Source organism: Rhinatrema bivittatum, chromosome 4 (assembly GCF_901001135.1).
Source record: "Rhinatrema bivittatum chromosome 4, aRhiBiv1.1, whole genome shotgun sequence".
Classification (NCBI taxonomy): Eukaryota; Metazoa; Chordata; class Amphibia; order Gymnophiona; family Rhinatrematidae; genus Rhinatrema; species Rhinatrema bivittatum.
Window position 1 is genome coordinate 413,777,914 of NC_042618.1, and position 12,507 is coordinate 413,790,420.

Sequence of the window (12,507 nt, forward strand, 5' to 3'; positions counted from 1 at the left end):
TGCCATCGCATCAACTAAGTGTCTTGTCTGTGATGCCGTCTCATCAACCCAGTCTTGTCTGCGATGCCGTCGCATCGACCATAGTCCTGTCTACGTGTCAAGGCCTTCGTCTGCCCTCAACCTCAGGCCAGGCCTGCTGCTCCATGCTGTTCCGCAGCAGGTCTGAAAGGGCTCGGAATGGTCGGAGGACCATTCAACTTCCAACATCCTTGGGTGTTGGCCTTGGGAGCTTGCAGGCCTGGCAGAGGGTCAGCCCGTTAGCCTTGCGGAGCCCACCGTCAACCCTCGGCTCGGCCCTGAAGGTCTGGGCCTGGGCAGAGGCACAAGGGCACACTAAACACCCTCAGCGCAACAGAATGCAAGGCCTTCGAGGCCCCCTTGTAACAACCTGCTATTAAGTTGATTTAGAAAATAGCCACTGCTATTACTGGCAACAGTAGCATAGACTTAGTTTTTGGGTACTTGCCAGGTTCTTATGGCCTGGATTGGCCACTGTTGGAAACAGGATGCTGGGCTTGATGGACCCTTGGTCTAACCCAGTATGGCATGTTCTTATGTTCTTATGTAGGAAGCCCAGCTAGAGGCCTATAAAGGCAGTCCAATTCTACATGAAGTTCTAAACCTGGTCTTTAGAACAGCATGCTGCTAGAGGCTACAGAGGAGTCGCTTCAGATCAGAGCTGAGGGGCTTACACTGGGGAGGTGGCTGGAGCCTAACAGTATGGGTTTAACCTGCATGGAATGGCAATTACTACAATTAACAGAAGGCATGGGTTAAGTTGCACAGCGCAGCAGTTACTACCCTTAACAGAGGGCATGGGGGTAACCTGCTCAGAGCAGTAGTCAATACCCTTAGCAAAAGGCATTAGGGTAACCTGCACAGAGCAGCAGTTAATACCCTTAACAGAAGGATGGGGGTGGGTATACTGCACAGAGTGGCAGTTACTACCATAAGCAAATTGCTGGGCAGACTGGATAGACCATTTGATCTTTATCTGCTGTCATTACTATTTATTTATTTTGGTCTTTAAATATGTTACTATGTATGTATTTTTATATATGAAATTCAAATTGAAATCCTCCTGAGTATTACACTCCCCTGATCTAACCCTGCCCCCTTCTCAGAGTAAAAGATATGTGTGTTGAGAACAGTGCACATACTTTTACCTGCATTGAAGAGCAGGCAATTTTTAAATAAGCTTTTTATGCATATCACACCTGTAAAGTTTTGAAAAATTGCCCTCCCCCTGATTTAAAAAAAAAAAAAGGGTCAATTTTAAAGTGTCGCTTGCGCAAAAATGCCCATATATGCGAGTATGTGGGCTGTGCATGAGCAACAAGGATTTTAAAAGCCATGATTTATGTGCGTATGTGCATGAGTGCGAGCAAAGAATAAGGGGGTGAAAAAGGGGCGGGGCACAGACATTCTGGGGCAGGGCCAATAGTTATACATATAACTCTGTATTTTAAAACCAGAGGCCGCAGCACACAGCTTCTTAGTTGTGTAACTTTATTGCTGCTCCTGATAAGAAGCAAGTCTGCCTATCTCACGTTTTAGGGCTTACATGACAGGGTGAGGGGTCTGGGTCAAATGGGGGGGCATACAGGATAAAGAACCAGAGGGGTCTGGATGACCTTGAGATTAAGTGGGCAAACTGGTGGACTAACTGAAAAAAATTGGGAATGTCCCTCGCTTGAGCATGTTTTAAAATCTGCTTACATACACACGTTAAAGCCTCCAAAGTCCTATGGAAGATACGCAAAGTAAGTTTTCTCAAGTAACTGCTTAAAATTAGGAGCATACTTATGCGCGGTAGGCATTTCTTTAAATCATTTGCACACAAGTTCATGCATGATTTAAAATTCCAGCTTATCTCCGCTCATGTGCCGATATGCACATGTATGGGCACACGCACACTCGTTTTAAAATTAGCCTGTAAATTCTGAAATAGTAAAAATACATGCAAACTGACTAGCCTCTTGCCCAGCATTGCTTAACTTCTGCCCCTTCTTGACATTTTTTACTTCCTTCCAAATCAATACTGCAATACCTTGGGACATATATATGTTGATGGCCATAAATAAAGTAAAAGTGCAAAATTATATCTAGTAGAATAAAAGCAGCATAAAGGCTAAAACAGCTGTAAAATTGTCTGCTAAAATCCAGACTCTTATGCCATGTGTCCTGCTTTGGAGCTGTATGGTCTATTACAAGGCACAGTAGTTGCTATAAAGGTTTCTAGTACCTCTCATATTGGGTATCTTAAGGTGCTGCTTTTTTATCTTGATGCTACAAACATATATATACTCAAATACACACATTCATATACCCACAAATCAGTACAAAATGAATAATTATTTAAATCTAAGTCTTCTAAATTTTGCTGTTCACGTAGTCTTGAAAGGAAGCTTTAGCACAGTAACTATGCCTGGTAGTAGAATCCAACCCAGCCCTCCTCTCTATGTTTAGTTAATATAGGCCAATTCAGGACAGCCTTTTCAGGCCCTTAAAGCTACAAAAATTGCTCTTTTCCCAAATCATTCTTCAGGGCTGTTTGTAGACATCCCCTAATCCACACATCACCTTCCGCCTCTCATGACATACTAACACGTCCAATCCTAACTAACTCTGTCCATTCTAACTGAGATGTGCCAGCACTCCAGTAGTAAGATAGTGACAGCAGTGGCAGCTATGCTTTAACTGAAGTTTTCTGTTTGCTGGAAATACCAGAGACAATTAGATCACTCTTTTCTAATTGTGCCAACATTTCTGAAAGCTACATCAAGAGGATTGTTGGAGCAAGTTCCCTTTTGTGGGTAGTACCGAATATTCTGCTTGCCTAAAGAGCTCCAAACGGCGACGAGTGCAAGCCCCGGGACACGCCTATGTCCCAGGGCTTGAAAAAATGGGCGGGCCGGGGTCAGGCCGGGGGCGAGGCTGGAGCCTCCAGGTACAACGACCATTTGCCACTGTGCCCGGGATCGCGGGCTGCCCGTCACTGTCGCGCGCAACCTAGGCCTGCCCCGAGGCAGGTGCAACTTAAAAATTAAAGGTAAGGGGAGGTTTTAGGTAGGGCTGGGGGGCGGGTTAGGTAGGGGAAGGGAGGGGAAGGTGGGGGGGGCGGAGGGAACGGAGGGAACGGAAGAAGGCTGCGCGGCTCGGCGCACGTAAGTTGCACAATTGCTCGGCGCACGCCAACCCTGGATTTTATAACATGCGCGCGGCTGAGCGCGGATGTTATAAAATCGGGCGTAGATTTGTGCGCGCCAGGTTGCGCACAGTTTTTAAAATCTGGCCCTCAGTTCTTAGGTGGGAACAGAGTTCATGCAAGATTTGAAGGGATGCCATTAACCCTTTTACACCCATTCAGTCCTCCCACTATCAGTCTATTATTTAATTAGTTATCGAGTTTTATATACCATCGTTCGGTATCACCATCACAACGGTTTACAATTTTTGATCGGAGACAGACAATTTAAATGGGAAATACAAAGATCAAGATTATAGAAGTTTGAAAAATAGGTATGGCAGCCGGTATATTTATAACATGCAAATAAAGAGAATCTAAAGGGAGTCTGTAGTCTTATTTTAAAAGTAGAGTGTGAGCTATAGATACTAATGGAGGTATAATGAAATCACAGCTCAACCAGCTATTTATTTAATTTATTTATTAAAAATAATTATATTAACATAGTAATGACAGCAGAATAAGACCAAATGGTCCAGCCAATCTGCCCAGCAAGTTTCTTATGATAGCAACTGCCGCTCCTGGCAGGTTACCCCAAGTCTTATGTTAAGTGTAGTAACTGCTGCTCCATGCAGGTTACCCCCAAGTCTTATGTTAAGGGTAGAAATATTAACAATCACAACCAAGTACTGTCAAACCCATAACAAAATTATTGCTAACAATTTTTTACAGGGTGAGCAGCCTTCTTAATAATTCAGACAATGCCGCTTGAATATATTTTGCTTTTGGTCCTGGTCGTAGAAGCAGTCCTGTGCTTTCTCCCTAATGTCTGCATATCAGTACCCCAGGTCATAAAAGTCAGGGCCTAGTGTTGGCTGTTGTCTGAATCCTATTCCCCTACCCACCTGCCGTCAAAGTGGAGAGCAATGTTGCAGTTGCATCAAAATCATGAAGCTAATTAGTAAAGGGTAGTAATCCCCATGCCTTCTGTTAGGGGAAGTGGCTGCTGCTCCATGCAGGTTACTCCATGCACCCTTTTATTTCCATCCACTAGCCTTTAGGGATCCACAGTGTTTATCCCATGCCTTTCTAAATTCATTTACTGTTTTCATCTTCACCAACCTCTTCTAGAAGGGCATTCCAGGCACCCACCACCCTCTCCGTGAAGAAATATTTCCTGATGTTGGTTCTGAGTCATTCCCCTTGGAGTTTCATTTCATGACCCTCTAGTTCTACTGTTTGCTTTCCAATGGAAAAGGTTTGAATATCGTGCATCATTAAAACCTTTCAGATATTTGAAGGTCTGTACCATATCTTCCCTACACCTCCTCTCTTCCAGGGTATACAAACTTAGATCCTTCAACCTCTCCTTCCCTAAGTCTTCCAAAACAGACCCCACATCATTTTGGTCATCCTTCTCTGGACCACCTCCGTCCTGTCTCTATCCTTTTTGAGATACAGGCTCCAGAACTGAACACAGTAATCTTTATATTTTGCCTATAGCGATTAACCATGCTAAGCAGACCATAATGCAAAGTTAAAACATATATCATAAAATCACAATATAAAAACAATTACAAAAATAAGCAGACATAAACAATAACATCAGTTAAACATTTATTCATACTGCCATTATCCTTTAATGGCATAAAAATAATAGCTTAGTAATAATAGCTTCCCATGAAAACGGAAATTAACCAGCTAATGTTTGACTAAGTAGAGAAGATGTAGATGTGAAAAATGAAGAGCAGACTTACTCTGATGTCATAGTTATTGAGGCAACACCATCATTTTTAAAGGTACCCAAAGTAGAGTGTAGATCTCATATTAAATTGGTCCAGTAAAATGGTATCACCTATAAATAGTTTGTCAACCTTTATTTCTAAGGCACTGACATTGGTTCATAGAAACTTTTTATTATCAATCAGGGTCAAGGGTGTGCATATATGTTGGAGTAGGAATTAGGGTATAATGCACAGGGTACGTCTTTGAGAGGACCACAGTCTTAGCTGTCAGAGATGGTATGTGGTAGCAGAACTGGTACTACTGCCCTCTTGGTTCAGAGTGTAGGGTGCTTTACACTGTTTCAGCACATAGTGCTAAATTTGCTCACTGTGACACTGTCAGTCATCTGGCCAACAGGATGACACATGGAAACTCTCACAGCAGATCCATAGTCCATTTTCCAACAAACTATAAGGTACTGTGTGGTTTTGTGGCTCTCAACTGGATAGTGTCACCTATTTTGTAGAAGACTGTCTACATTATCAAGGTGTGGCAAGATCATGAACTTCAGGTACATGCACAGTGAAAAAAAGAGAGAGAATATGAAGTTGTTGCCACTCCTTCTGTGATCTGGATTGGATGAAGTCCAGCTAAAAGGGGCTGCTGGGAATCAGGAAGTTTCCCAGCACCCTGAAGGCTACTAGTCTGCTTGCTCAAGTAAACCTCCAACATAAGAACATAAGAAATTGCCATGCTGGGTCAGACCAAGGGTCCATCAAGCCCAGCATCCTGTTTCCAACAGAGGCCAAAACCAGGCCACAAGAACCTGACAATTACCCAAACACTAAGAAGAACCCATGCTACTGATGCAATTAATAGCAGTGGCTATTCCCTAAGTATAATTGATTAATAGCCATTAATGGACTTCTCCTCCAAGAACTTATCCAGACCTGCAAGCTAATTTTCAAAGAGAAATTCTCCCTGGACCCACACTTTTCTGGAGTGGTAAAATGTGATTGCACTCTGAAATTGTATGCATACTTTTCTCCAGTGGCATGGAGGGTAATTTTTATGCCAAGGAATTTACTAGGGTAACTGCTTAGTTACCCAGGGAAATTCTTTTTTTTTTTTTAATTTAAATTTTTATTGGCAAAAGCAATAATAAATTCATGGCAACATTGAACAAAGGAGTCATACATAAGCCAACTTCAATAAACCTTGCACAAAATACAGAACTGCCTTTCTATTTTTCGTTTTTCCTCTCCCCCCTCCCCAGAACCATCCCCTCCCTACCCACCCCTCCCCCCATGTGGTGTAGAAGAGCTCGAACTATTGGGTATGAGGGACCATAACGTCCCGAGGAGCCCTGAAAATACCTGCTTTTTACCACTTTTCCAAAATTATCCAGTTATCCATTATCCCCACAATTCTCTTATTCATATTGTTACCAATATCCCTGGCACCATTAACCACCAGACTCCACCCAGGGAAATTCTTTTGAAAATTCTCCTCTCTATGTACAATGACAGGGCCCAAAATAAATGAATGGTGGAAAATATGAGAAACACACAATATCCTTTTTGCAGTGCAAGAAAAGTAAATTTATCAAAATGATTTAGAGTGACATTGCCTCACCATCTCCATCAGGATCCGCCTTGACTGCAGCATACATCTCCCTGATATTCTCAGGGGTCATCCATCTGCCATTTCCTAAACGAGTGTGCGTCAAGACCTGAAACAACCATCAAGATTTTGAAATCAGAGGCACTACTCCTTGTTACTCACCTGCTTGTTACTCAGGATCATAACTGATGATATAGATACTAAAGCAATGAACGCTGGAAATGAGGGAAAACAAAGAAATCAAGGCCATATTTATTTATTTTAAAACATTTATAATCTACTGATCCTAACATTATTACTCTTATACGTATAAACCATAACATAATACTACATATAAAACACACATCTTATCACAATTATATCAGTAATAATACCCACCCTTCCCCCAAAAAAATGCCAACCACAAAATAAAACTGTATTTCTAGAATAGCACTTTAGTAAAAAATTAAAACAATCCTATCGGGAAAAGGAACAAGTGTCCTGTGGCTTGCACAGAAGGGGGCCCACTAATGAGCACAGAGGGTTCTCTCCCATTACTCTAGTGGCCAGTATCTTGAATCTCAGGTAGCAAAGAACAGCCTTCTACTTCCTGCTCCAGCCCTTTCCTCCCAGACAGTGTGCAGAGAACAGGAGGAGCAGGCATGAGCCTGGAGCAGACAGAGCGCAGAGCAGAACAAAAAGCCAATATCTTCCCTAAAGAAGAGGGGAGGTGCTGAATTAGAGAGCAGTGGCTATTCTTTACTTTGTAGTGTCTCCTTCAGGCTCACCTCCCTTTCCTTTTAAGTCCCCCCTCCCCCTCCCCTCTTCCTCCCCCCCCAATTTTCTATTGCTACTGCCCCAATTTTCACCGTTTGTTATTACTGTTAAATGATAAGTTCTATGTAAAGCCTTGTTGCTGATTTGAAAGTTCTACTGTAAACTGATCAGATGTTCCAAACGATGTTCGGTATATAAAAACCATAAATAAATAAGTAAGTAAGTAAAATAAATAAAGCAGCCCATCACCTTCTATCCTTCAGAGACAGGAGACGGGGATGAGCCTGAAGGAGACACTACAAAGTAAAGAATAGCCACTTCTCTCTAATTCAGCACCTCCCCTCTTCTTTTTTCCCCCTCTCTACCTATCTGTAGGGAACAGGAAAGGAGGAGTGAAGCTGAAGTGCACAGCAGAGCAAAAAAGAGTTTTTGTTTGCATAATTCTAATTCTAACTTGTATAATTTACTCTATATTTGGTGATAGTCTGTGTCCTGAATGTGTGACTGCAGTGAAGTTCTTGACTAGCATGAAGTTTCTATGTAGGGATCTGTAGCAGTCTTCTTTGTTCTGTTTTGACAATAGGTGTTTTTGCATTCTAGTGCTTAGTGGAATATTTGCAATGTTACTTTGCCATATAGGGTTGTTGATGTTAGAGTTCTGGATGTTAGTGCTGTTTTGGTTTGACAGGTTTGTTACATAGATTCTGAGTGACTTTTTTTTTTTTTTTGCAGAGTTTTGTGTTTCTCCGAGAACAAGCAGATTGGCAATCCTCACACATAGGTGACATCATCCAATGGAGCTCAACACAGAAAAATTATATCAAAGTTTCTAAAACTTTGTGTCTCACTAGGCATGCTCACGCATGACCACACGTCCATGCAGAGTCTATTCAGTCTTTTTTTCTGTGAAGCCTTTTGATCACAGTGTGTTGTCTCACTCTCCTATTCTGGCTTGGTTTTTTTCGTTTTTTCTTTACCTAGCCACAGGATCGTTCGTCACAAGGTCCTGCAGTGTTGTTCTTCATAGTTTTCCACAGATAATTTTTTTTAAAAATAATTTTCCAAAGATAACCAGTGTACAACATAGAGGCCGATGCCTCATAGATACGTTTTTTGATGGTTTTTAAGTTTTGTGATTGTTTCCCTCCATGGCAGTGTCCATCGACCAGTCTCACATGCCTAGTGGTTTCCAGTAATGTCCCCGATACAAAAGGACCATGTCTATCACGGACCCCCATGATAGATGTGTCCTTTGCTTGGGGTCATCGCATGATGTCCATGGGTGCTGCAAGTGTGTAGCCATGACCCTGAAAGAATGCCGGCTCTGTTTGGAATTCATGGATAAACTCTTCAGCCAAGCTGCACCGATGAAAGGATCATCCTCAACATCATGGGAACCGTTAATTCCCTTGATACCATCAGTCGATAGGCACCCCAGAGAAAGGCCATCTCTTCTCGTTTGAAGAAAGCATTGGGTTTTTGCCTCTTTGTCTCTGGCATCAAGGAGAACTCATGCTGCGCATCAAGGGAAGCCAAAGAAGCATCAGCCTCAGTACTGATCTCCATAAATTCGAGATGCTGGGAGCGAGGATGGTCCAGTGCATGCCAAGAACCCCCTTAAGTGGTCACAGGGAGAGGACAGTTCATCCTGTAGACAAAGCAAAAGTAGATCGGTATCAAGGAAAACGTTTATTGAACAATTAGTAGAATGCAATGCCCGACTTGGGCAGAGTTTCACCCATCACAACAAGGGCTGCTTCAGGGTGTGGGTCAATAATTTAATCAATAGATTATTATTAAAATACAGAAAAAGTGATAAATACAGAAAAAATCATAATAATATATAAACATATATAAAAGTACACACATATATACTTAATGCGAACAGCGTAAAAACATATATAAATAGCCAGACATATATATTCACATATAAGATATACGATAAACATTTAGGACATATGGAGATCAAAACATTATGGTATATAGTAATACAAAAGTAATATTGAAATTAAAAATTACCTATAATGGTCCAAGCTGCATATAAACGAGTGACTAGTCAGATCAAAGTTATGGTCAATGGCTCTCTCTTAAGGATTTAAGGCACGACTTCGATTCTATTTTATCGGGATCACATATCATTTATTAGTACATAGTATGTTCGCATTAAGTATATATGTGGGTACTTTTATATATATATATATATATATATATATATTATTATGATTTTTTAAATGTATTTATCACTTTTTATGTATTTTAATACTAATCTATTGATTTAATCTTTGACACAGCCCCTGAAGCAACCCTTGTTGTGATGGGTGAAACTTGGCCCGAGTCAGGCATTGCATTCTACTAATTGTTCGGTAAAAGTTCTCCTTGATACCGATCTACTTTTGCTTTGTCTGCATTTTTGCTACATTGGATCGTCTTCCGTGTTGCTTTTGGGACCATCCCTCTTACGGAAGATGTCGTTCTCACCCTGGAAGGATATTTTTAGCTTCAATGATGGGTACATCAATGAATTACTCCCATTGGAACCCTTTTTCAAGAACGATGAAGTCTTTGAAGACTTTTTGAAAAAGTGGGAAGAGACTATAAATTTAAGTAAAAGCTTAGTAAGGAGCAGCTTATACACCTCTACGCTGTTGCACTACTGTTGGTTTAAAATGATCCCATGAAGCCTCAGAGTTAACAAACCGCCGAGTATGTTTAAAGACAATTACCAATTTATGCAATGTTGGTAAGCAATTTTAAATAAATGTTCCTTAGATCTGATAATCCTAATTATTAAAACCTTGAAAAAAAAAGAGAGGAGGAGATCAAAAAGGAATTAGATCTTGACCTGGATTATTTAAAACAAAATGACTTGTGTTTTGATGTAATACATAGTGACTATAAAAAAAATCTGAAGAATTTCACAAAAGATTTAAAAAGTGTGAAATTGGAGAAATTCAAGAGAGATGAGCTAGACTATAAAAACAACAATACATATCCTTGGTATCGTCAAAATAGAATTTTTCAGAAATACAATAAGACTATTCACAATAGTCACAATACACACAATCAGAAACCTCCTACAGTTGGTAAAGACAAGAGGTTATATGAAAGCCCCAACAGAGATAGAAGTGCCAAACACATACACAGCACCACAGTTGAGGACATCAACCCTTCTGCTCCACTATTCACAATTAGATCTGATGAACCAATTCCTGAAAAAGTAGACAAAGGTTTTTCACTTGGGGAAAATCTGGAGGAGGGACTCCACGAAAGAAGTGGAACAAGAGAAACAATGTGAAAGCCCATTATACAGTGGCAGAAGAAGGGGAAGAGGGAGGGGCAGATGGAGGGAGTTCTATAATCAGAATTACTAAACAAAACACCAAATAAAATGAATAGGGTCATCAATATTCCTTCATACCGATCTACTTTTGCTTTGTCTGCATTTCTGCTATATTGGATCAGCTTCTGTGTTGCTTTTTGGGACCAGTTCATTCTATAGGCATGCAGGTAACTCACAACAGTCTCCACTAGTCCTTGTGTCTTCCACCGATCCATCTCTCAGTTCTGAAGCAGATGTGGTCACTCCTCCTGCTTCCCAGTCAATGTTGGCATTGGCGATTTTTGAGGAGGAGTTGGTTAAAAAGATCCAGCAGGCCTTGGAGAAGGCACTGCAGAACCTTGGTGCTGGGGCATCAAGGGCACTGAGGCAGACATAGTTGATGCTCAAACCACTGCTTGATACCCTCCAAGTGCTTGCCGGAAATGCATCGGTGCTGATGCCAGCACCAGTGTCAGTTCCATTACCTTGATCTTGGCTCTTCAAGGGCAAAAGTTATCCTGCAACATCAAAGTTCCTCAGGGTCCAGGTCCAAACAGCCAACTACACTGGTCAGAGTCCCTCTAGCTAAGGACAAAACACCAAGAGAGCCCACACCAGCAGAGCAGCATGAGTCCAACTCATGCTGCTCTGCTGGTGTGGCTATGACTCTGAAGTCATCTCTGAAGAGAAGGTGTCTGTCAGTCTCCCTTCCGACCTCTCTCCTTCACCAGAGAGAAGTAAGTCTCCATCAGAGGACCTTTCCTTTGCAGGTATACAGGCTGATACAGTACAGTGCGCTCCATTGGACGCGCGTTTTTCCTTACCCTTTATTCAGTAAGGGGCGGAAAACGTGCGTCCAACCCGCCGAACCTAATAGCACCCTCAACATGCAAATGCATGTTGATGGCCCTATTAGGTATGCCCGCGCAATTCAGTAAGTAAAATGTGCAGCCAAGCCACACATTTTACTTTCAGAAATTAGCGCCTACCCAAAGGTAGGCGCTAATTTCTTCGGGCACTAGGAAAGTGCACAGAAAAGCAGTAAAAACTGCTTTTCTGTGCACCCTCCGACTTAATATCATGGCGATATTAAGTCGGAGGTCCCGAAGGGTAAAAAAAGTAAAAAATTTAAAAATTTAAAAAAATTTGAAGTCAGCCGGTGGCTGTTGGGTCGAAAACTGGATGCTCAATTTTGCCGGCGTCCGGTTTCCGAGCCCGTAGCTGTCAGCGGGCTCGAGAACCGATGCCGGCAAAATTGAGCATCGGCTGTCAAACCCGCTGACAGCCGCCGCTCCGGGCCAAAAGGACCCGCTCCGCCGGACCTAATTTAAATACTGCATCGCATGCACAGGCGAGTGGCCTGTGCACGCGCCGGGAGAGCAGACTTTACTGAATCGGCCTGTTTGTGAGGAAAATGACAGAAACCATTCCATTAACTTTGTAACGAGAGGAGTCCCAAACCAAAATGCTGGACATTCTCCAGTTTGTGGATCCTCCTAAGGAGACCGTGGCAGTCCCAGTTCATGAGATCCTTCAGGAGATACAGATAAGAAGGTGAGAGAAACCCCTAGTATCTCCTGTCAATAGGAAGGCAGACGCGGTGTATCTAGTCCAAAATATTCCCAGATTCGACAAGCAGGATTTATCACACCAATTGCGAAAAATACGTGGTCTGTTTGACCTTCATTGTTTTTGAAACAACATCAAGACTCATAGGATAGGGGCACGCATACACACCTGGCTACAAGCCTCAGATCTCCATTCAGAAGTGCACGAAAAACTCTCTGATGTACCATGTACAGGAGAGAAACTCCTTGGAGACAGGGTCATGGATGCAGTCGCACAGATCCATGATCACTATGCAACGCTCTAGCAGCTCTCCACGGGCAGTGCAGAC

The 12,507-nt window shown here is 42.1% G+C and overlaps 1 protein-coding gene across 2 annotated transcripts in view; it reads right to left on the minus strand.

Moving 5' to 3' along the window:
• The window catches only part of P4HTM (prolyl 4-hydroxylase, transmembrane), a 104,492-nt gene that overhangs the window by 73,911 nt on the left and 18,074 nt on the right, over window positions 1-12,507 (minus strand). For both annotated transcript variants that reach the window (XM_029601267.1, XM_029601268.1), the window contains exon 4: window positions 6,548-6,644. In XM_029601267.1, coding sequence (XP_029457127.1) covers window positions 6,548-6,644 — 97 coding nt within the window. The remainder of the gene's footprint in view (window positions 1-6,547; window positions 6,645-12,507) is intronic.